The following is a 25,459-nucleotide window of genomic DNA, read 5'->3' as shown; positions in this document are numbered from 1 at the left end:
TTTCAGGAAAGCACACAAGACTGCACGGGAACTGCTCTAACCTGTAAATCTTTATGGAGCACAGAGCCTTGTGGTTAGCAGCCCAAGGGTTAGCTCACTGCACCAACGAACTACAAAAAATTGTGGAAGAAGCATCAGGGTCAAGACAAAAGGACCTAATTATCAGCATAAATAGTCTATAAACCACAACAAAAAGTGCATGAACAACAAAAGGAAAATTAAATTAACCAATTTTACCCCTGCAAAAATGAAAGTGATCTAAATAACAAAATACAACAAACGCTAGTGAGATTGTGGAGAGATTAGCATTCTTACATGGGGTTGGTAGATTATAAAATGGTGCAATCGCTATGAAAAATGGCATGCTACTTCCTCAAAAAAGTTAGAAATAGAAATACCTTAAGATCTAGCAATCCCACTCCTACATATATAACCAAGAAATATGAGGGTGCTTCAAAATGAGGAGCTCATGAAACATTAACATGGATGAGGAATAGTATGCTGGAGATTATAATGCTGAATAAATTAAGTCAATCACAAGAGAGCAAATATGGGATATAATATGTTCTATTATAAAAAGTCAAGAATAGGCCTATATACTCTGCGCGCCCTCCCTCCGCAGAACTGAAAAGAAAAAAAAAAAAAGAATAGGCCTATACACAGAAAGCAATGTTCTTTGATATATACAAAAGATAGTAGAAGGAGGAGGATAAATCGCTTTCTAGATAGAACACACTTGTTATTTTCGATGATGGTAAAGGTATTACCAAATATGGGGAAAATCTGCACATGTGTGGTTTTACCAAACTCCAAACCAAACTCACTGCCACTGAGTCAAACCTGGAGGACAGAGTAGAATTGTCCCTGTCAGTCTCTGAGACTAATTTTTTATGGGAGTAATTTTTCCCCCCAAGGAGTGAGCAACTGGATGGTTTCAAACTTCAGATCTTGAGATCAAGCACCTCAACGGGGAACTAATCGTCTGCCTGAGCTGCTTTGTATGGAAACACAGATGGAATAAAAATGCACATAAAGTATATTTTTATTTACTTTCATCAAGTCAATTCTGATTCATAGCGACCCTATAGGATAGATTAAATTGTCCTTGTCGGGCTCTCCATTACACCTCCAGATCCTCCATATTTTGTCCTGTAGTACATAAGGTTGCCATAAGTCAGAGTTCACTCAATATTATCTATATAAAAATAGTAAGAACATTTAAACCACCAAAAAATAAAATGAAATAACCCCAATCCATTTCAATTACAAAAATGAGTTGATACTGAGGTCCTTAATAAATTTAAAAAAATTTAAACCCCAGATGTATCAAATATACACTCCAATTAAGAAGCAGTCTAGCTGTTTCAGGAGGGTACCACTGAGTCTACTCCAATTCATAGCGACTCATGGGCAGCAGATGAAGCAATGCCTGGCCCTGCATCATCCTCACCATCCTTGCTATGTTTGAGCGCACTGTTACACCCAATGTGTCAAGCCATCTCACTGAGAGCCTTCCTCTTTTGCTCACTGACCTTCTACTTTACCAAGCATGATATCCTTTTCCAGGGACTGGCCCATTTCTAATAATATAGCCAAAGGATGTGAGATGAAATCTCGCTACCCATGCTTCTAAAGAGCATTCTGGCTGTACTTCTTCCAAGACAAATTTGTTGATTGTCTTGGTAGCCCATTTTCAATATTCTTTGCCAACACCATAATTTAAATTCAATTCTTCTTTGAAAGTCTTCCTTATTTAATGTCCAACTTTCACATTCAAATGATGAGGCAACTGAAAATACCATGGCTTGGGTCAGGTGCACCACAGTCTTCAAAGTGACATCCTTGTTTTTAACACTTTAAAGAGGTCTTCTGCAGATTTACTCAATGCATTGCATCATTTGATCTCTGGACTGCTTCCTTGGGTATTGATTGTGGGTACAAGCAAGATGAACTCCTTGACAATGTCAACCTTTTCTGTTTATAATGTTATTTATGGGTTCAGATGTGAGGATTTTGGCTTTCCTTTTATTACTCCAAATTGAAGGTTGGAATCTTTCATTTTCATCAGTAAGTGCTTCAAGTCCTCCTCACTTTCAGCAAGTAAAGTGGTGTCATCTGCCTAACGCAGGCTGTTAATAAGCCTTCCTCCAAATCTGAGGCCATAGGCTTCTTCGTACAATGATTTGCTCAGGATACAGGTTGAATAAGTATGATCCACAGAGAGAACCCTGACACACACCTTTCCTGATTTCAAACTATGCAGTTTTCCCTTGTTCTATTCTCACAACTGCTTCTGATCCATGTACAGGTTCCACATGAGCACAATGAAGTGTTCTGGAATTCCCATTCCTCCCACACTATCTGTAGTTTGTTATGATCCACACAGGTGAATGCCTTAGCATAGGCAATGAAGCACAAGTATTGACTGGCTGATTGAAAGCACGATCTTTCTAGTATTAGCAATGATATCCCTTATTCCACATCCTCTTTGAATCAGCCTGAATTTCTGGCAGCTCCTTGTCAATGTACTGCAGCAACTACTCTTACATGATCTTCAGCAAAATTTTCCTTGTAGGTATTATCAATGATATTGTTCTATAATTTGCACATTCTGTTGGGTCACCTTTCTTTAGAATGGATACAGCTCTCTTCCAGCCAGTTGGCCAGGTTAGTTCTCTTGGCATGAACAACTGAATGCTCCCAGTGCTTCATCAGCATATTGATATATTTCAATTCCAACTCATAGCAACCCTACATAGTGTTCCCCAGGTTGTATAACTGTATGGGAGTAAATGACCACCTAGAAAACCTTACGGGGCAGTTCTATCACGTGATGTCATTATAATTTGAAATCAACTTGATGGCACCTAGCAACAATAGTAAGATATAATATATATATATTTTGAAGTAGCAAGTTGAATTCAGCAGAAGGAATAAAATTTAAGATGGAAAACAGTAGGTCACAAAGGCATTTTTTATCTTTGGGGAAAAGAAACAGGATTATGAGTACATATGCACCCAACAATAGCATTTCAAAAAAACCCAGAATGATCACTGACAAAACTACAGGAGAAAATAAAATAGTCAAACATTATACCTACTTATTTTAAATTGTTAACTGCTGCTAATCAGTCCCCACTCGTGGAAACTCCATATGCAATGGAACCACTTTACCTATCACAGAATAATACATTAAGTGGAAAAGACATAGGGTACATGGTATTTGTGGTGTGCATAAGAAAGCCAATCAAATACATAGAACGTGTGCCTTTAATGTACATTAACATTCTTTTCAAGCACACAAGAAAAAACTTCCAAATATGAAATACTCAAAGTCTCAAAATAAGCCTCTAATTTCAGTCTTAAAACCTAACAAGAGTATTCTTTCCAACCACACTGCAATAAAACTTCAAATAACAAAGATAGCTGAAGCCACCTCAAACCTGAAAACAAAAAATTATGTAACTAAATAATGCTTCAGCTAAAGAGAAAATAATAAGGAACATTATGATGAGATACTTAGAACTGAAGAATATATCTTAAAATTGATAGGATATGATGGGACAAGAGCAGAAAATGGATGCATTTGAAAACATTCAAAGACAGAGACAAAAAAAACAGACAAGTTTTCAACTCAAAAAGATCAAAGACCATGTAAATCCAAAGAAACAAAGGCAGATATCAGAGCAGAAATCTCACTGTAAAAGAGAAAGAAAGCAGGAGCTCCAGTGGCACAATCGGTGAGTGCAGTGCTTGCACACACACACACACACACACACACACACACACACACACGAACAGAAGTCTCGGAAATAGATGCACAAGAAGAACCCTGCAAAGATTCACAACACTGAAAGTTGGTTCTTTGATGAATACATTATTAGAGAAAAATCAATAGCAAAACTAATCAATGGAAGAACATAATATACACTAAAAAGACAAAATCGCTATAAAAGTAACCATTTTAAAATTATAAAGTATGACCTACATTTGTAAATATATCTGAACACTTAAAAGTAGATATACTTACAAGGAAAAAAATTGACACAAGGAAAGAAAAAACTGAAATAGATCACTAACAATCTGAATCAATCAATGTATCATGCAAAGGGAGAAATCTCAATCAAGGCAGTGAGGAAATAAACATGAGGGTAACTTCTGCCTTCTGGCTGCAAAAGGAGGAGGACTATCCAACTCTACACTAGCCTCAGAGGTCAGACGTGCCTCCACCAGCCATCCTCCTTTAATCTGACACCAAATGTCCTCCCAAAGCTCTTCTTCTCTGCTGCATCAAATCACTCATTGTCATGGCCACAGAACTCATAGACAATACTCACAATACTCTTATACACAAAGGGCTTATTGGGTTACAAAGTGTCTGCAATGACTCTTTTTAGCCAGGCTGGAGGGCATGTTTCCCTCAGCCTTGTTCTGTTGGCAGGAAGCCTGCCATTTTACCTCACAGTCACCGAGCTACTCCTCTGCCCTGTTTCGTGACTTTGGCACAACATCTCTACTCTGTCTCCTCATCTCGGTGCCTCTGCTACTTCAGAATAGGATCTCCCATGTGCTCCTTTGGTGGCTCTTTGTTGACGGTCACAGGATTCTCCTTCTTCTGAAATGGTTCTCTTAAACCCAGTGCAATGGGCCAAACGAACCAATCCCCTATATTACCGCTCCACACGCCATATTTGTATGCTCACACCCAATCATTTGGCGGTACTTACAAAGATATGAGTAGAAAAGCTATACTAAATGATGTCACTTCACCACAACTATATTTTTCCACTTAAAAAAAAATAATTTCAAACTTTTAGAAAACTGCAAGCATAGTACAAAGAACACCCTACCCTTTACTCCTATTAAAAAAATTCAACATTTTACCCCATTTGTTCCATCATTTGCCATGCTCCCTCTTTCTCTTCCCTAAATACTTTAGTGCATCTTTTCATAGTATAAGGGTATTCTTTTACATAATCACTCTATAATGATCAATTTCAGTAAATGTTACATTGACAAAATAACTCGATCTGTCTATCTATTCCAATTTTCTCAATCAATACAATCATTGTCCTTTAGAGCATTCTTTTTATTTCATAAAATTGAGTCTAGGACATCTACACCTGCCATGATTCTTCAGCTTCCTTTAATCTGAAAAAATATAGGTGGATGCATTGCTAGATACGTAATCTTCCTCTTAGGAAATAAGGATCTACTGCCATGAGGCAGGGATCAAACATGCCTCCACCCTCCCTTCCTTCTTTACCCTCTTCTGACACCAGCCATTCCTCCCATGGCACTCTACTTCTATGTTGGCTTCAACAATTTCTTGCACAAGACTCTCAGAGCACCCTCACAATTATTGAGTTGTATTATGGGAGTCACAGGGTGACAGCCATTGGTTCACAGCAACCCTTCTCCTCAGCCAACAGCCACCATGGTCCTTTGGTCTCTGTCTGTGGACCAGGAAGCGCACCTGTTGCTCTGACTCAGTCCCACAGGTGCAGCCCTTGTGTTCTGTCTCATGGTTTCCTTGGCTCAGCCTGGGTCCTTTGCTCTGTCCTGCAGTCTCTGTGCTAGTCTCTAGTTTCTCTGATCTCAGCCTTCGGATAGAGATCTTGAATGTGCTCTTCCAATGGTCCTGGGATTTCTCTGAGATGACTCTTATACACAGAGGAATGGTTTTGATAGGGATGTATTTCTTGTCTTTTAGTAGACCATACTCCCAAGGGAAAGAAAGGGTGTGACTTAACACCCTTTACTAAGATCAGGACTTAATCACACCTTAATCATGTCCATTAGGGTAGCACAGAACTCTCTGGAAAGTGAAATTTAGCCACAAGCATAAAAGTCCAACTCAATGCCATCAATTCAATGCTGACTCACAGGGTCCCAACAGAAAAAGGTAGAGAACTGCCCTTGTGGGTTTCCGAGACAAACTGTTTATGGGAATAGAAACCCCCATCTTTCTCCCGTGGAACTAGTAGTTTTGAATTTGCTACACTTTCAGATCTCAGCTCAATGTGTAACCACTATGTCACAAAGGTTCCTTCTGGATTCTAAGCCACAAGCATAGAGTCCAGAATTATAATTCATCACATAAGGAATTATGGCTAGAAGGATATTCACTGCCTACATCTCAAAGTTTTACCATTCTTACTTCTAAGGCATATTCTGGCTGAATCGTACTTCTTCCAAGACTTGAAGAAGCTCATTCTTCTGGGAGTCCATGGTAAATTGTTTTGCTAGCACACCAGAATTCAAAGGCATCAATTTTTCTTCAGTCTTGTGAAGACAACTCTCAAAGGCAAAAATGGTGATTGAATATACTATGGCTTAGGTCAGGAGCATCTTCAAATAGACATCTTTGCTTTTTAACACTTTAAGGAGGCCTTCTGCAGTAGATCTGCCCAATGCAATGTCCTTTGGTTGCCTGACTGCTGCTTCTACTTGTGGATCCAAGTAAAATGAAATGTTTGACAATGCCAATCCTTTCCCTGTTTATCATGATGTTCCTTGCTGGCTCCATTTTGAGAATGTTTGCTTTACATTGAGGTATAATCCATACAGAAGGCTGCAGTCTTTGACCTTCGACCTTCATCAGTAAGTGCTTCATGTCCTTTTTGTTTTCAGCAACCAAGATCATGTCATCTGCTTATCACGGGTTATTAGAGACTTTCTCTAATCCTGGTGCTTCATTTTTCATCATAGAGGCCACTTCACAGAACTTCAACACATATCATGTGCTTCAGACTTCTAAGTCTCTGGTTCATGCTATGGATGCCCTAGGTCAATAATGTACTGTCCCTGCTATAATGTACTGTCCCTGCTTCCACTCCCCACACTTCTAAAACCTGACCAAACCTTATTCTTGTTTTGCCAAGGGCAGAAACTAATCAGGAACTAAGAGATCGTCCTGATTTTCACCAGTTGAGATTTCGTGGTTATCCTGTAAATTCCCAAACCCTTTGGCTGGATCTCTCTCTGAGCACTGCCCACACAGTGCCAGCCATTCAATGAGCAGCATGGTTAAGGAGCATTGGGAGTTTGGTAGTCTCCTTTGCGGGAAACCTAGAGTTCAAGTCCTGTACTTCAATTCCACCCGAAGTACAGCTCCACCCACCCCGCAAGTGAGGTTTGTTTACATGTTGTCAGGATGCTGAATAGGTTTCAGTGGAGCTTCTACACTCAAATATACTGAGGGAGAAGTCCCAGGGAGCATCTTCTACAAACCCTACAGATCATGGTGAGAAGCACAGGAGGAAACAGCATTTCCTTCTTTCCTTGTGCATGGGGCTGCCATATGAGTTGGCCCTTTGGCAGCTAACAACCAACTCCTCCATGCCCCAGTTCCCAAAAAAAACAAACCTACTGCATCGTTTCAATTCCAGTTCACTATAATCTTATGTTACATAGTCAAACTAGGGAGCTTAGCTTTAAAAAGCTCCGATGCGCCAGTGCTTACTTCTGGGACGCTATGGTCTGCATAGATACGAAAACAGACTCACATTTGTGAGAATTCGCAATGATAACTGGGATGAGAAAGATGGGTCAAAGCCATGAATTATTGCTAAGACGGTGGAAAGCAATAACCATTCAAAACTGTGCTGTTGGTCACCATCTTTAGTGGGTGTTAGTCTGGGTAGACTAGAGAAACAAATCCACATAAACTCATAAGTATATAAGAGTTTTATATAAAGGGTAAGTGTACATTAAGATAGCATCCCAACACCAATCTACAAAGTCCTCCTCCATCTCACAAAACAAACGCAGTGACACCAACTGCAGGAAGAAAGCCGAATCAGTGAGTGTGTAAACAACTCAGTGCTGGCAGAGGTCTCTGAACGGCTGCTCCAGCACCCAGGGCTCTGTCAGGGTAGGTCCATGTGGCTTCTTCTCAGGGATGTTTCGCAGGAAGTCAGCCTTGCCAGCTGAAGCACAGATCTGGCTAAGGCAGCTGCACCCTGGTCCAACCATCAGAAAGCAAGAGACCCAAGAACTAGAAAGGCGAGGCTCACCAAGTCACTTATCCCTTGGCCCTTCAATTAACACATGTTTATTGACCAGGTTGGCACAATGAACCTTAACTATCTCAATATGGCAGCAGCATGGTTGAGAAGACGAGATGAGGACCAAGGAACTGTGCCCTTCCCATTTTGCAACCTGTGTCCTAACAAACACCCATAATTTCATAATTGTAGTATCTGTGGCCATGCCACACATTATTAAACTCAGCAGAGAAGTAGAGTGTCCTGGGAGAAATGGTTGGTGGCAGAATAAAGAAAGATGGAAGTTGGAATTGGCCTTGGATGGTGGATATGCTGTTGGATTCTCCTCCCTATTGAGACTGCCCCATGCCGTTTCTTCGCCTTACATAAGGGAAGACAAACAAACGGTTGTCTTCAAATACTTAAACAATCCTGCATGAGGAGGAAGGAGCAAACTTAAGCTTTTGTAATACTGAATTTAAAATGATGGTATATCATTTCATGGTGCTTAATTCTAGGGGTCACAAACACCCATCAATGTCTACAGTATTCGGAAAGGTAGCATTCGGAGTGAAAGTAGAGACTGTTAGAAGTGCCGGGCATCATACAAAATTCTAACCACTATTCTCCACAGGACAAGGAGGGCGTTCGAGAATGCATTGCCCCAGCTCAAGGAGGCCACTCCCACTCAGGTCTGGTCATTGCTGTCTTGTAGGACTTCCCTGCTAGGTGGCCGCTTGTTTAACTTCAAGTCTGTAAGACCCCAGATGCTGTATCTTTTGATAGACAGGCACCATCTACTTTCTTCATCACATTTGTTTATGCATCCATTTTGTCTTCAATGATCGTGTGGGAAAAGTGGAGTATCAAAGAGTGCCAGGTTATTAGAGCAAAATGTTCTTGTGTTTAGGGAAGCCATGAGTAGAGGCCCAAAGTCCGTCTACTTTGCACCCCTTGTACTCCCTTCGCGTTTCACCCCACTGTGCATGGGGCAGACCAAGCACACTTTCCGTACAGTGTCTCCAGAGCTGTCCTCCCATAGCTCTATGGGTCAGTGAGAAAACTTCGTGGTGGGGCCATCCCTAAGGTCCTCTCTGTGCATTGGCTGTTCCAAGCAAGGATATAGTCTCCAGTCTCAGTCAAGGCCTCAGTCTAGGTCGGTCGGTCTCTCACGCTCTCTCTCTCTCTCTCTTAGTTCACACCAGTGTGGTCACCACTCTCCCAGGCTATATCTTCAGTCTTGTCCTCTGTATTACATTCTTCTGGGGTTGAGATCAACATCAGGTTGGGCCGGGTCCCGTTGTCCTCTCTGTTAGTTCACTGTTCCATCAGGAAGACCAAGCCTTAGGGGCAACATACTGGCATGGAGCCATGTATTTTCAATTGCCTCATCTGCATGTGAAAGTTGGACACTGAATAAAGACCAAAGATGAATCTATGCAAATTGTGGTAGTACTGGAGAGAAATATTAAAAGTATCATGGATTTGTTCCTAAAAGGGTAAAGTGATCTGGATTGGAAGAAGTATGGCCAGGGTGCTCCTTAGAGGCAGGCAAGGATGGCAGGGCTTTGTCTTACTTACTTAGGACATGCTGTCACAAAAACACAGGCCCCTGAAAAATGACAGCATACTTGGGAAAGTGGATGGACAGTGAAAACGAAGGCCCTCAAGAAGATGGATTGTCACAGTGGCTGCAGCAATGGGCTCAGGCGACCAGGCAGGGTTTCATTTTGTTGTGCACAGGTCATTGTGAGATGAAGCGGACTCCATGGCACCGAACACTGCCCTGGTGTTCCTAAGAGCGAGATTTCAGAGCAGTGCATACACCCATAATATTTTCCATTTTGGACATCATTCTAGTACACTCATGTTTTACAAATCTGGTTTGTTCCAGTTTTGCTTGGTTGACCTTAACAGAGCATGTTTTAAACCTGGTGTTAAGAAAATGAAAGTATATTTGGCTTATAAACCTTGTTAGATGCCACTGAGTTGGCCACTAACTTATATAGCAAACCTTCCCCCATCTACCTCCCAACCTACATATAAAAGCTGCCAGGTCCTGAGCCACCCCCACAATTTGGCTGTATAAAGGGCAACTGTAATCAGTACGGTTTCACTTAGCAGATTTTCTGAAGTAGCTCACCAAGCTTTTCTTCCTGTTCCATTTAATCTGAAAACTCTGCTCAACATCACAGAAATATGCAAGTCCACACACTGCGAGAAACACACACAGTGGCTGTACATGAGGAGCACTGGCCAGAGGTCAAACCCGGGTCTCCTGCTTAGAAGGCAAGAATTCCATCACTAACCACCATTGTCCCATAGTTATCTCCACATACAATTTGAAACTACGTGGACAGTCCCCAAATAAATCAACAGGCTAAGAGATTCACCATACTGCATTTGAAAGTCTACACATGGAACAGTGAAAGATAAAGTTGCATAAGTAGGTTTGGACCTGGCTTTAAAAGATCTTTCTTGTTAGAGTTTAAATTTTTATCCTTGGGTTAAAAGGAGCATGTTCTAGCAAGGGACTAACATAAAGGGAAGTGTTTAGCAAGACTAGAAATCTACTACAACATTGAAGTATGCATTGAAACAAGTGTGAGGCTGCTCAAACCATTAGTTTTATTTGTTTTGTTTTTTTCTTTTTTTAAATCCAATACTCTTCTATTCTGGCTGCCAAAGCTGCCAACTAAGTTCTCCAAATGTCTTCCATTTCTACTGCCCAAATCTTATCCATCACTTCCCTCTTTTCAAAACTAGGTCTTTTTCTGTTTCCTAGCTTTCCACTCTTTAACTAAGACATTTGATATTGTTGGGCTTTCAAAGGATCACAAAATGTTTTCCATCTTTTGCTCTTAAACCAGTTTCTCCCTTCCCTTCAGAGGTTTACTTTGACATCTTTGTTTACTTCTAAGTTATCTGGAGAAACTCCACATTCAGTCAAAATTTGTTCTAAAAAATGATTCCCTTCTATGAGCAAATTTTATCTGTAACAAGTGCATTTTGTAAGTGCTCGCATACAGTATCTCACTCTGCTGCTCTACTCAAAAACCCTCAACTTTTCTCTCTGAACTTTATTTCCCAGGTTCATAATTTTAAACTCTAGAAATTATTCTCTCAACCACTAAAGCTCCAGGAAAGCAGCAATGTCCACAAGCCTCCTGCATAGGACATACAGCACAAGAAGGCTCTGGCACTGATATCTATTCTAATCGCTGTCTGTCCTAAATGACAGAAAGTGGGTGTTGCCAGTTAGAGACAAATTAAAATCCGAGTTCTTTTGAATCCAAAAGAACCCTGGAGCTACTGGTTACTCATTGGCCCGAGATCCACATAGTCAGCAGTTCAAAACCACCAGCAACTCCTCAGCAGAAACCTGGGCTTTCTACTCCCTAGAACAGTTACAGTCTTGGAAACCCACAGAGTGGGTCGCTATGAGTCACTATTGACTTGATGCAATGAGTTTGGTTTGGTTTTTAATCCAAGTTCAAGGCCGTATTTACGGCATGTAGCAACAAAACTTAAACATGGATTTCCTCGATATCTGCAGTACACACTCACTCGTCTTCACTTCTATTGCCAAATTTAGAGTATCTTGTTAGGATATACCTCAGTCACTCCAATTACTTCTTGTTTAATATGGATTCCTCTTACAAATAGCTAGCACAATGCCATTCAAATCACATTCTCAAAACACCACTTCAGACATGTCACTTCTGTTGCTGGGTCTTTGCTGTCTCATTCCTCAGTCTAGTTTGCAAAACCCAACATATCTCCAAAAATGTATTTTTCTAATGGGGTTTTTAATCAAGAATATCACCCACATTAACATTTCACCACATTTACTTAAAACTCTATCTTTTAACAATGAACTGTCCATTACACACAAATACACACTGTCCATTACACACACGAGCACGTATAGGCCATTAACAGTATTAGCAGCAGCAGTACATCTTATTTGAGTTCATAAGGCACCTGGCTTTCCAAAGTTTATGAACCATGCATGTCATTTTCTGTCTTAAACTATTTTAAGCTAAAGTTTTCCCTGACAATCTTATTTTTCCTTTTATTTAAGCACACTATTACATAACTCAGTTTTTTACATAGTTTGTAAGTGGCCAAATCAAGTGTCTTTGAATGCTAAAACTAATTAGTTAATTCAACACATAGAGGTATGAAAATCTCAACAGTTCATCTAACCCAGTAGTGCTAACTGACATTAACAACAATAGCAAATCCTAAACCTAGAGACAGAATCTCCATCCAGGCTAAGAGTCTTGGGCATGTGAGTTTGTTCAAAGTTTTGTGAGCAACTCTCTGCCCATCCCTTGCTAAATCAATCCTGCTACCTCATTTTCTAATGAGAAAACTGACGCAGGAAAAAAAAAGTAAGGACACTTGCCAAAGGCCAGCTAGCTCTCTACCAGCAATATAGCATACTGCCTAAGAGCCCAGGCTTAGAGCCCACGCGTTTTGAAGTTCTAATTCTCACTCTGTTACTTACTAGCTATGAAAACTTGAGTGAGTCTGTTAACATTTTTTGTATCTCTTATTAGAACTTAAATTCTGAGCATTAGGTTTGCAGAAAGCTACAGGTTGCAGTGGGAGCCCTAAATCCATTTCGGAGTCCCCACATAGATTCTTTCTGACCACTGAGCAGCAATGGGAAAAGGTATGCCCTGAGATAGAGTGTGTTTGCTGGACTCTCACCCTCAGAGACCTGCCTTTGTGTGCCATTGATAGCACTGTGGTACTTGGGCCTTGAATCAATCTTGTAAACCGGTGGTTCTCAACCTTCCCAATGCTGCGACCCTTTAATATAGTTCCTCATGTTGTGGTGACCCCCAACCATAAAATTATTTTGTTGCTACTTCATAACTGTAATTTCACTACTGTTATGAATCATCATGTAAATATTTGATATGCAGATGTATTTTCATTATTACAAATTGAACATAATTAAATAACAGATATTAATTGCAAAAACAATATGTAATTATATATTGTGAATATTTATTTCTAATAACCAATAAATGAAATTTTGTCTTAAAGCATGGCGTAGGATGCGTAACAGTTTTAATATAACAATAGTAGACTACATTGCTACATTTTGCGACAGTATGCGTAAAAAGCCAGTATCAGTGCGAAGGTTAAAATAGAGGAGTGGTGTCTCAGTTCTTAAGACCCTTATAAATATGTTTTCCTATGGTCTTGGGTGACCCCTGTGAAAGGGTCTTTCAGAGGTAGGAGGAAAAGGGCATATATAGAGATCTAAATAAAGGTATGTACATATGTAAATATATTTATATGATGTGGAAATAGATCTATGTGCATACATGTATAGGTTTAGTATTAAGGTAGCAGATGGACATTGGGCCTCCACTCAAGTACTCCCTCAATCTTTGTTCTTTTAAACTGGCATTCCATGATGCTCACCTTCCCAACACAACCGCTAGAACCAGGAGAAACACACACACACACACACACACACACACAGAGCGAGAGCACTGTAACACCAGAGGCAGCAAGAGGTGGCAGTAATCATGAAAGAAAACTGTCACATACAGTGTGGGAGAACCAAGCATCTTTAGGCAGGTGACACGCTGGTGGAATAAATGCCTCTAAGCAGTTGTCCACTAAGTCACTCTTGCCAACTCAAAGAGCTGAGCAACTTTGGGCAAGAGGCTTCCTGGCAGAGTATGGTGCTACAGATATTTGTTGGTAGAGTTAAAGAGCTTTGTATCTCTTGCCTGAGCAGGGCAGAAGCCAAGCCAAATCAGATAGGCCTGCCTGCTGAGGAGCTGTCCTGATTCAAGAACTGTATCCTGAGCATTCCTGATCCTAAATTATGACCTATTGCTTCCCTAGTAACCCCTATAATTATGTGCAGTTTATGAATTATGTATACCCACTTGTAATGGATTATTGAACCCAGAAGTAGAACATGTTGTGGGGTGTGGAGTTGGTATCAGAAGTGGTAAGAAGATGGAAGGGTGGAGGTATGTTTGACCGCTATGTCATAGCGATCAGCCTTGGAACTCTATCTATCTATCTATCTATCTATCTATCTATCTATCTATCTATCTATCTATCTACCTTTAAGTTTAAGAGGACCTCCAATGTCCCATGTACCATTTTTTACAAGACTGAATCACAGTAAATACAAAGTTAGCTACTTACCTATGTGCCACAAAAATACTGCAAAACACTTTCTAGCAAATCTATGGGTTATGTCAAATGTAAAGTAATTTTACCCAACAATTAATTAAAGCCTTTAAATAAAAGCAAGCCATTTAAAAATATGTATCTGCTTACAAAACAAGTCAAAACCATGTGTAACCCAAGAGATTAACATTTATACTATAAATATTCAGCAACTTTACCATCCCCTTAAATTTTATTGTTTGAAATGACAAACATGTTAGGTGCCATTAAGTTAATTCCAGCTCACAGCCATCCTATGTACAACAGAACAAACACTGCTTGGTCTTGGGGTCTATCCTGAGCCCACTGTTGCAGTCCCTGTGTCAATCCATCGCCTTGATGGTCTTTCTCTTTTTCACTGACCCTCTACTTTACTTTTATAATACTTTTCCAGGAAGTGGGACCTCTTAATAGCATGCAAAGTAAACATGAAATCTCGCCATCCTTGCTTATAAGGCGCTTTCTGGCTATACTTCCTCCAAGACAGATGTGTTTGTTCTACTAGCATTCCACAGCACTTTCAATATTCTTCTTACCACTGTAATTCAAATACACCAATTCTCCTTTATTCACTATCCAACTTTCACATATATTTGAGGTGATTGAAAATGCTGTGGCTCAGGTCGACAAAACAGACACTATAATGCCATCTATCTTAAACTATCATCAGTTAAAATGTACGTAACTTTCAAGCACATTTTGTTTCTTTCTAGTCATGAATAAACTATTGAACAGAAAAATATTTCACGCCTATAAATGTTTCTGCCTGATCAAGAGTTGAAAGACTAATAAAGGGTTTAGTGCTGCATTTCTTTATAAGTTTCTCTCTTCTTTGTCATTATTGACTCATCTCCCCATTCAGATGGCTGAGAAAAATTTAATAACTTACAATGAATGGCTAAAAAATTAAACAATGTTCAATGTTAGTTACGTTAGGGATCTGTACCTTTTGTTTCTCTATTGCTCGCTGAGTAAATAAATCCAAATCAAATTTTTAAAAAGTCACAAGCAAGCAGTCATTTTCAATTTCGTCCTAACACCAGTTGTTCAGCAGCAAGTCTTCCTGACACCAGCCTTCCTGATGAAGGGGAGCCAGCCCACAAGTGAAAGGACACAGTCCTGAGGACTGACTGCCAGGTCTGCTAGGTACCACTCACTTCTGACCTGATGGGGTTCTGCTTCCTCCTCTGGCTTAATATATCACTGGAAAGACTCCCAGCATGCACAGAAGGGCTATACTTTGGATTTCAGGTTCAATGTAACAAAAGGGGAAACACATAGTGAAAGACATAGGGCAGCATGATTCTTCCAGGTCAGAAAGACACACACACACTCCTCTCCACATGTGTAGACGGTCTTTCATCAACCTGGCGGTCCATGGTGGTGATTCAGTGTCCAGAGCTGTAATTAGGACCTCATTACACAGTCATGATTAATTGAACCATGCCCTCCTCGGGTCAGCAGATCAAACCAAGAGGCAATCATTCTGGTCAAGCCAGCACCACCTCATTAGCACAAACCCTCAGGTGCACTTTCGATAACAGTATTTCAATTACTCAGGAAAATCCACAGGTTCAAGTTTCTACAAGGAAAAAGAGGCCCAGGTGGTCCCGTGGTGAGCGTGCTCAAGCGCCAACCAACAAGTCGTTCACACCCACCGGCCACTTACTGGAGAAAGATGAGACAGTCTACTTCCATAAAGATCTATAGCCATAAGGCAATTCAACTCTGTCTTAGCTCATTATGAATTAGAATAGACTCCATGGATGGCACAAAAGTTAGCAGTTCAAACTCATCCAAGAGCTTGGTAGAAGAAAGACTAGGTAAAGATTACAACCAGAAAACACTATCTGGGGCAATCTGACACTCTCACATGCGGTCTTTATGCATCAAAGTCTATGTGATGGCATCTGATGGTTCTAGTAAGAGCCTTGATGGCAGCGGTTCTCAACCAGTGGGTCGAGACCCCTTTGGGGGTCGAACGACCCTTTCACAAGGGGTCGCCCAATTCATAACAGTAGCAAAATGACAGTTATGAGGTAGCAACAAAAAGAATGTTATGGTTGTGGGTCACCACAACATGAGGAACTACATTAAAGGGTCTTGGCATTGCCTGGTGGCATACTAGGTTACATGTTGAGCTGCTAACACAAGATCAGCAGTTTGAAACCACCAGCTTCTCCATGGGAGAAAGATGAGGCTTTCTACTCTGTAAAGAGTTAGTCTCCAAAAACCCACAAGGGCAGTTCTACTCTGTCCTTTGGAATTGCTTTGTATATGAATCAACTGTATGGCAGTGCTTGGCTTTTTTCCCCTCTTTTTTCTTTGCTAGGGGTAGCGGGTGGGGAAGTTAGAAGCCTAACACCCCAAAGTGTCACCAGGGAACCCTGACTTGAGATTATTATAAATTACTCACTATCATTTATTGGATGCTCGTGTTCATGCTTTATGAATGTTAACACCTTCTCTGGCAAGCCTATTCCTTTTTAGGTAATCTGGCTTCATCTAACTTATGAGTAGGGATCTGATCCTGTTTACACTGTCCCAGCACCTCTCATAAGTACCGGATACTTTCTTTGGAATGTATAAACCAAAGCAAACGTAAACATTTTTTGCAAATACTTCACAAGCAAAGCTATTAAAAATCTTTTTTAATTCATCAAATGACTAGAAAAAAGAGCTTTTTATTATTTTATTTAGAAAAAATCCTTAATTTTTAAAATGTTAGTGATAAAATAAGCTTTGGGTCTCCACTCTGCACTCACCCTCATTTACAATGATATGATATTTTTTGTTCTTGGATGCCTGATACCTGATCACTTCAACACCTTGTGATCACACAGGCTGGTGTGCTTCTTCCATGTGGGCTTTGTTGAATCTGAGCTAGATGGCCGCTTGTTGACCTTCAAGTCTTTAAGACCCCAGATGCTATATCTTTTGATATCCGGGCACCATCAGCTTTCTTCACCACATTTGCTTATGCACACATTTGTCTTCAGCGAGCGTGTCAAGAAGGTGTGAATCATGGAATGCCAGTTTAATAGAACAAAGTGTTCTTGCATTGAGTACACTTTGTTCTATTAACTTAGGCAACTGGACTCCCCCCTTACAGAAGGGTCATGGGGATGAGATGAGTCAAGTCAGGGTGCAGGGTAGCAATGATGAAACATACAACTTTCCTCTAGTCCCTAAATGCTTCCTCCCCACCCACTCTCATGATCCCAACTCTACCTTACAAATCTAGCTAGACCAAAGGATATACACTAGTACACATAGGAACTGGAAACACAGGGAATCCAGAGCGGATAATCTCTTCAGGACCAGTGGTGAGAGTGGCAATACCTGGAGGGTGGAAGGAAGGTGGGGTAGAAAGGGGGAACCAATTATAAGGATCTACATATAACCTCCCTGTGGGATGGACAACAGAAAAGTGGGTGAAGGGAGACGTCGGACAGTATAAAAAGGCAAAATAATAATTTATAAATTATCAAGGGTTCATGAGGGAGAGGGGAACGAGGAGGGAGAGGGGAAAATGAGGAGCTGATATCAAGGGCTCAAGTAGAAAGCAAATGTTTTGAGAATGATGATGGTAACAAATGTACAAATGTGCCTGACACAATGAAAGTGTGTATGGAATGTGATGAGTTGTATGAGCCCCCATTAAAATTATTTTTAAAATAAGCCAAAAAAATTACCCTACATGATAAAAGGATAGAGGTGGAATTTTCAAGGATGTTTCAAGACATCTTAAAACACACACACACAATAACAAAAAATCTCCTTATATTTCTAGTTTATTTTTCTGCTCTCTTGTACATATTAATAAATGAACAAGAAAGCAACAAAATTATCAGATTGAAAAGCAAGAAAAAGGGTACAAATATAAATGGTACAAATCAGGGAATAAACCTTTGAAGTTAATGGGAACTGGCCAATATACTCAGAAATATTATTATAGTAAAAATAATACAATTTTGGCCAACAAAATAGATTATCTTCAACATCAGATCTCCCACTGTGACCACACATTGGGGTCCCTGCCTACAAACGCTGTCCCTTCCAACCCACTCTAACCCATAATCTTGTCTTGTTTTGTTTAATCTATCGGAATTCATTCTTCTAACTAAATTACTTCACTGGCTCACTCACTTTTATGGTAAGATCAGTGTTCACCTGCAAAACAATCAAGTCCCTTCATTAGCTGGCTCTCCTTCCCCATTTCCTCACAAACATGCTAAGCCAGTGGTTCTCAACCTTCCGGTGCTGCAACCCTTTAAATACAGTTCCTCATGTTGTGGTGACCCCCAACCATAACATTATCTTCATTGCTACTTCATCACTGTCATTTTGCTACTGTGATGAATCGGGTTACCCCTGTAAAAGGGTTGTTCAACCCCCAAAGGGGTCACAACCCACAGGTTGAGAACCGCTGCTTAGGCTCAAGGTAAGCCAACAGAAATGTTTGCTAGCCTGAAACAATTCTCTCATTTTGAATTATCTGGTCTCCAAACTCAATTTATGGATAGACACCAACTCTCAGAAATAATTTAAGGATATAAAGCTAGTGGCAAAAGCAGAGGTAGAATACATATTCTTTTCGTGTTCCTAAAGACCCTTTTAAGCACCTATATAAGTTTTGGCCATGTTGAGTAATCACAGGAGTGCTAACCACAGGTTAGTAGTTCTGTGGGAGAAAGAGAAGGCATCGATCTGTTCCTGCAGAGTTACAGCCTCAGACACCCTCTATAGGATCACTGTGCGTCAGAATCAGCTCTATGGCCATATTTATCAGAGTACTGGGGTGGTACAGTTACCATGTTTGTCTGCTAACAGAAAGTTCGAAGATTCAGTAACACTCAAAGGCACTTCCCAAGACAGACCTGAAGAACTACTGAAAAATCAGCCACTGAGAACCCTAGAGGACAGTTCTATGCTGACACACATGGGGTTATGACATCGAATCCACTTGACAGCATCTGGTTTTATATTTGTCACATATAGAACTTTAAATATCAGGTTCTTTCATTACAGTCCAAAATGATATGATCGTTGGGGACACAGGAAGAAAACATTGCTGCCTCGGCCCACAACTCATGCAACTCTGTGCATAATGGAACAAATGGCCACCTTGTCCTTGTGCCATCCCTGACTGGCTGCAGTTGTGATCCAGAGTTTACACTGGCTTCCCAGGCCACTTTAGTCTGGAAGCTCTGAAACCTGTTCAGCACCATAGCAACACACAAATCCAAGTGAGAGTAGTAGTAGCTATGTATAAGGTAAGGAGCCCTGGTAGCACAATGGTTAAGTACTGAGCAGTTAACAGAAAGGTTGGCAGTTCTAACCTACCGCTGCTCTGTGGGAAAAGGAAGTGGCAGTCACAAAGATGATTGCCTTGGAACCACTGTAGGGTGGTTCTACTGTCCTATGGGGTCACTATGAGCCAATGCCGCTCATCTAGCCACTCAACACCAATGGTTTGGTTTTTGGTGGGTGGGGTACTTTGATCAAGGAGGGAGCAAGTCTCACCTGGTAGGTTAGAGTTCTACCATTGAATCACCAATGCCCCCAGAAAACCAGTTGCCCCTGCGTGGATCTCAACTCATGGCAACCCTTATGTGTATCAGTGTAGAACTGAGTGCTACAGAGTTTTCAGTGGCTGGTTTTTTTAGTTTAGTTTTGGTTTTTTTCCCCAGAAATAGGCTGCCAGACCATTCTTCTCAGGAGTGTCTAGGGGGATTCGAACCACCAACCTTTCAATTATCAGACAACTCAGCTAATCATTTAGACACTCCACGAACTAAGAAAAAAATGTCTGTATGTTCAAACCGCAAGTTAATCTTTATTAAGGACAGTATCAATATTCATATCTGGTATCAAAGTCAAACTGGTCACACATCAAAAACAACAAAGACCAAATATCTGAAACCTGAGGAGAATAGAAATTACACACCTAGTGGGGTTTTCTTCCACCACAGGGCAACTCATTCAATTTAATGTGCACCCAGTTAAGCAGATTTAAGGATTATATTTTTTAGTTTTAACTGAACTGACCCTCACAACATGTAAAAGTAGCTTGAACGTTTTCTGCAAAGACGAAAGTAGTAGAAGCGTAAGCCCACAAGAGAACAGCAGGGCTGAGACTGCATTGAGTGGGAGTCAACTCTGCAACTATAAGAAGAAAAGGGGAAACATCCTAAACTATTACAAGCTATTCCTCACCCTTTTTATGATGTAAAATACCCCAGTTAGATCTGATATGACCATGAAGTGCTCACTAAAATGTACTGTTACTATATTAATGAGAACATAGTACTGTTAACAGAAAGCACTAAGACTGCTGATTTATCTCATATTTTGTAAATATCTTATTTTTATTATGTATTATGTAGACCAATATTAGCATACTAATATTATATTGGCATATTGTATAACTGATGTATAAATCATATGACTGTAAATCTTATGTACAAATAAGCAATAAGAAAGAGTTTGTATATAAATCCTTATATAAGCAATAATTTTTTTTTTTTTTTACTGAGTTGGGGACATATCCCAGTGTTCAACATCCACTGTTTCAGGGCATGAACCAAGTCTTTTTCCTCTTTAGGGTACTGATCAGTGGTGTGCAGGGTCAGGGAATTTTGGCAGGCTGAAAGGAGTCCCTCAGTAGGGCAAACAGTTAAGCATTTAGCTACTAGCCCAATGGTAGGCACTTCAAACCCAGGCAGAGGCTCTCAAATGAAGGCAGACATGGAAATCTGCTTCCAGAAAATCTCACCATCATGAAAATCCTATGGAGCACAATTCTACTCTGCCATACCGGGGGTCAGTAACAACTGTTTGGTAATGAGTCTCCCCCCAGTCCCCTGCTCAAACAAAAAATGTCGCTATAATTCCCAGAATTTGTGAATATGTTTTCTTACATGGTACATGCAAGTGTAATTAAATTAGGAATTTTGAGAAATAGAGATTATCTTGATTGTCGAGGTGACCTCAATGTAATTACCAGAGAATCAGACAATAAATGTGAAACCTACAAGAAGCAAGAAGAATAAAGCAAGGAAGAGGTCGGGGAATGCAGGAAATTTAATCCAGAAGCTGAAATGGGCAAGAAAACAAATTCTCCCTTCAGAACCTCTGACAAGGAATTTGACCACCAGCACCTTGATTTTAGAACAATGTGACTAATTTTGGGCTTTCAACTCCACAAACTGTTAACAAGTTAGTGGGATTTGTTTTGTTTTAAGCCACTATTATTTGAAGTGATTTGTCACAACACAGGCATTCATGGGATATAAGACTTTCAGAGTTTAAACCAAGATGAGCTTGGTTACCGTATAGGATTGGTATTCCTATTTTTAGTATAAGAAATTACATAAAAGAACTAAGGGCACACATCTAAGTAAGAGAGAGTCATATCTAGAACACATGCCTTCTGGACTAGAGACAAAGACCACAGGAGTTAGGAGTCTATACTGAGTTCAGGCTGCCTATGTTCAAATCTGGGCTCCAACACTTCTTAGTTGCTTAACCTCACTCAGCTAAACCATCTACCTTTACTGCTTCCTATCAGTAAAACGGTTAGTAACCCCCTTTTCAGAGGATTTCTGTGAAGTTTAAATGGGTAAAATACATATTGCATGCCTCATAGAAATAGCCGACAATATCAGCTCGCTTAATTGGTCTGTGTTGCAACTATGGTGCATTTATCTCAAAATAAGGAATCACACAGTGTGCAAGAGGGAAATAATAGCCATCAGAATGAATAAGGAGATCAGATGGTTTTTCTGTGAAGCTAATCTATGGAGAAGAGGAGACATAATCAAGATCGACAAAATATCAGTCTATGTAATCACAAAATTCAGTAATACTGGTAGGATGAGGAGGGTCATCTAGAATACTTCCATAATAAACACATATTGTATTAAAAAATCTAAACGTTACAGTTTAAATATAAATGGATCATTCAACGTGGGGCAAATTTATGAATAGCAATGAGGACATAAATGACAAATAGGAGAAGCTTTGGCAATGCTTTCACAAACCTTGTTTTCAAACCCTGCAGTGTGGCTTAGGAGTCCTGGGGGCACAATAACTTAGCACTTGGCTGCTAACTTGAGAGTTGGCAATTTGAACCAAAGCTCCCCCCTCCCCACCGATTAGTGTATGTTACCAGTAGATTCCAAGTTACAGCAACTTACAGGCACACTATAAGGCCCCAGGGGGGTTCCTGTACAGGAACACACTGCCAGTTTTTCTGTGGGATAGCATGCTACAGAGCACGTCTTTATTCATTTTGCCATGAGGGCTCTTTCCCTGTAAAGATTACAGCCTAGAAAACTCTATGGGGGCAGTTCTATTCTGTCACATGAGGTCTCTCAGAGTCTAAATGAACTCTATGGCACCTACTAAAAATAACAATTTAAGTTACCATGTTTGTGGAAGAGGGAGATAGTGAGCGGAGACATAACAGACAAGACTGTAGCAAGATTTAGACCTCCAACTGAGCCAGTACTGTAATTTCAATATTTCCATTTCCCAAGAGTGAAGTCTCAAAGGACACACAAACCCTTTGAAGATCACCAGGCCAGATCCCTTCATCCAGTCTCATCATCATACATCCAAAAAGAATTCAAGTCTACTATTTTAAATGGCTCTCTGCTAAAGACTGCACATGTTTCCCTATTAGCAGCCCAAACAAGCATCAACACTAAACCAATTGTTCTTAAACTAGAGTTTCTTACACTTTTCACGTTCTTTACTTAAACCTTCCCCATCCATTTTCTATTTCAGTTTATGGAACCTTACGACTACTATTTTCAGGGTCACTATGAGTCAGAATCGGCTGGATGGCAATGGGTCATAAAGTTTATATTCAATGTTAGACTGGCTGGTTTTTCTCTAACAGGTCACAATCTCTCCATTATGGCAACGGGATTTAGTTGGGAAAACTTGAAGGTTGGCTTAAGCAAAAGATGGTCAGAAAAATCCAAAAAGTAACAGAAGCATGGTTAATTTAAATATGTTTAAGAACCATACTCTAATGCTTGATTTATTCTCCGCCATGCAATTTTAAAAAGAACAAAATAATCAAAGATGCTTGTGCATATTAAAATTGTAATGCCTATGCCTTATAAAGCATTTCAGGATATGCTGTTGACGAAGGAATAACATGGCCAAACTGGACAAGCCCAAGTCAAACTGAAAGAAAAAATGAAGAAATAATCTAAAAAGGCCAGGCAGCCTCCCTCACCCCCAGGTAAGTACCAGGTTTCAATACCTCATCTACAAGTCTTAAAGTCCATTTCCCATAAGAAATCCTTGGTTTCCAACATGATATTAAAAGGTAGAAAGGAGGTGTTAAGAACATTTGACTAATGTTCTGATAATGATGAAGGAAATGACCTTTGGGCTTATAAATGAGAAAACATGACGTCAAATTGTTTTCCATAATTTCACTTGCCTTCCGAACAAATTCCTTCCATTCCAGTCTCAGTGCCTTTGTAATCCATTAGGCACCAGTAAACATTAAAATATTGTTGGTACCTTGCAGAAATAAGCAAGAGAGAAAACTTAGTATCTAGATTTTAATATAGCAGAGGATAAATTGCTTTGACGGCAGAAGCATCTTTTCAGGCACCAAATAGCTACCTTCTCTGTAAATATTCCCTGGGAGGGATAGATGCCTTTTCCAAGAAGCAATCCCTTGCCCTACATTAAAATAAAACCCAAACCTACCAAGGGTTACCAGAAGCTCCATAAAACTTCAGGAACAAAGCCATTTTCCCGCCCTCAAAAGGCGTACTCACTCCCAAATTCTAAGAGGCACTATCCAAACCACACCACCACAAGGTACTTGACACACTACACCTGAGTCCTCCTCGCCAACAGTTCCCCATCATCCACCTCCCCTGAAAAAAAGTGCTTAGTAATCAAATTTCCCCCCAAAAAATGGCAGCCCAAAGTGTACTCGAGGCCGAAGACTGAGGGAAAGAACCAGGAGAAGTACTCCCTGCTTACACTTAACTCTTACCCTCAGGACGACTCACCTTTTCAAAAGCGCGCGTCCAAACATAACACCTGGTGCGCTCCATGCCCTTGGACCGCTACGAAATCAAGTACCTGGCAGCAAATCGGTGCAACTCACCTGCCAGCCCTCTCAACACTACCCCCCACCCACCCATCCAACCTCCCCCGCACCCCGCACCGTCCCAGGGGGTAAAGTAACAGGGCACAAAGGCACTTGATGGTTCCCTCTGTGCACGCACCCTTCGCACTCACTCGGTGTCCGTGTAAATTCCACAACAGACCACGTAAATGTCCACACCGCGATCTGCCCGGTCAGGCAGCGCGAGGGGGGCAGAGTAACCAGGGGGCCGCTTCCTGGGGGCCTTGGAGACCCGCACCCCAAGGCCAAGATGATTGGGGGTGTGACCGGGGCTGCTCCCCGCTCCCCCTTCCAAGGGAACTCCCCGCGGCCACTCACCAGATCAAGAAGCAGAGGCAGAGGCAGGAGACCAGGGCCACGGCCCGCCGGTACTTCTTCATCTTCTCCTCCTTCTTCCCCCTGCCAGAAGGCGGCACATCCTCCCGGCAGCCGCCACTGCCGAGGCCAAAATGGAGGAGCCGGAGTAGGGAAGCGAGGCTGGGACGGAGCGTCCTGAGGGGCTGTGTCGCCGGAGGAGCGGCTCCCCGACGGCCTGGGTCCCGGTCGGCCTCCCCCAGGGACTCGCGGCGGCGCGGGCAGGGGCGCTTCACGGGAGGGCTCCGGGAACTGTCGCGGTCGCTGCGGCCGCCAGCTCGTCCGCGCCCGCCTCCTCCAGCCACCGCCGCCGCCACTGCCGCCCCATGTCTCCCCCGCCCGCCCCGACTCTCGCCCCGTGCGGCCGGCGACCAACGGCCGCCGGGTATTCGCCTCTCGGCAGCCAATCGTCGGCGGGGCCGCGACACCTCACTCGCCGCTGAGCTGGAAGCAGCCGCGTCACGCACGTCCCGCGGTTCTCCTACCCCTCCGGGCCTCCGCGAGGGCCACGCCCCCCCCCTACGTCTCGGGCGGAGAAACCGGAGGAAGGAGGACGCAAAGCCGGGAAGCGGCGTCGCCACCGCTCCGCCCACCTCAGCCCCGCCCACTTAATGGCTCCTGTGGGCGGAGCAGAAACCCCGTGACCTTAAACCGGCTTCCTTATAATGGCCCGCCCCCTGGCCCAGCGCGCTCCGGGCTGGTGCAATGCCCTTCGGGAATTGTAGTTAGCTCTCCA

At 41.6% G+C, this 25,459-nt stretch overlaps 1 protein-coding gene across 8 annotated transcripts in view; it reads right to left on the bottom strand.

Annotated features, from left to right (window-relative positions):
* The window catches only part of SUCO (SUN domain containing ossification factor), an 84,786-nt gene extending 59,541 nt beyond the window's left edge, over positions 1 to 25,245 (bottom strand). For 7 of the 8 annotated variants that reach the window (XR_012779051.1, XM_075527576.1, XM_075527541.1 and 4 more), the window contains exon 1: positions 24,688 to 25,013. Coding sequence is in view for 7 of the 8 variants with exons in the window: in XM_075527576.1 (XP_075383691.1) it covers positions 24,688 to 24,749 (62 nt within the window). In the remaining variant the exon portion in view is untranslated. Of the gene's footprint in view, positions 1 to 24,687 lie in introns of all 8 variants that reach the window. The other variant, XM_075527568.1, reaches the window with a different exon arrangement.
* Between the last annotated feature and the right edge of the window lie 214 nt (positions 25,246 to 25,459).

The sequence above is a fragment of the Tenrec ecaudatus genome, chromosome 1 (assembly GCF_050624435.1).
Source record: "Tenrec ecaudatus isolate mTenEca1 chromosome 1, mTenEca1.hap1, whole genome shotgun sequence".
Taxonomy (NCBI): domain Eukaryota; kingdom Metazoa; phylum Chordata; class Mammalia; order Afrosoricida; family Tenrecidae; genus Tenrec; species Tenrec ecaudatus.
This window is presented reverse-complemented; position numbering and strand designations above follow the sequence as displayed.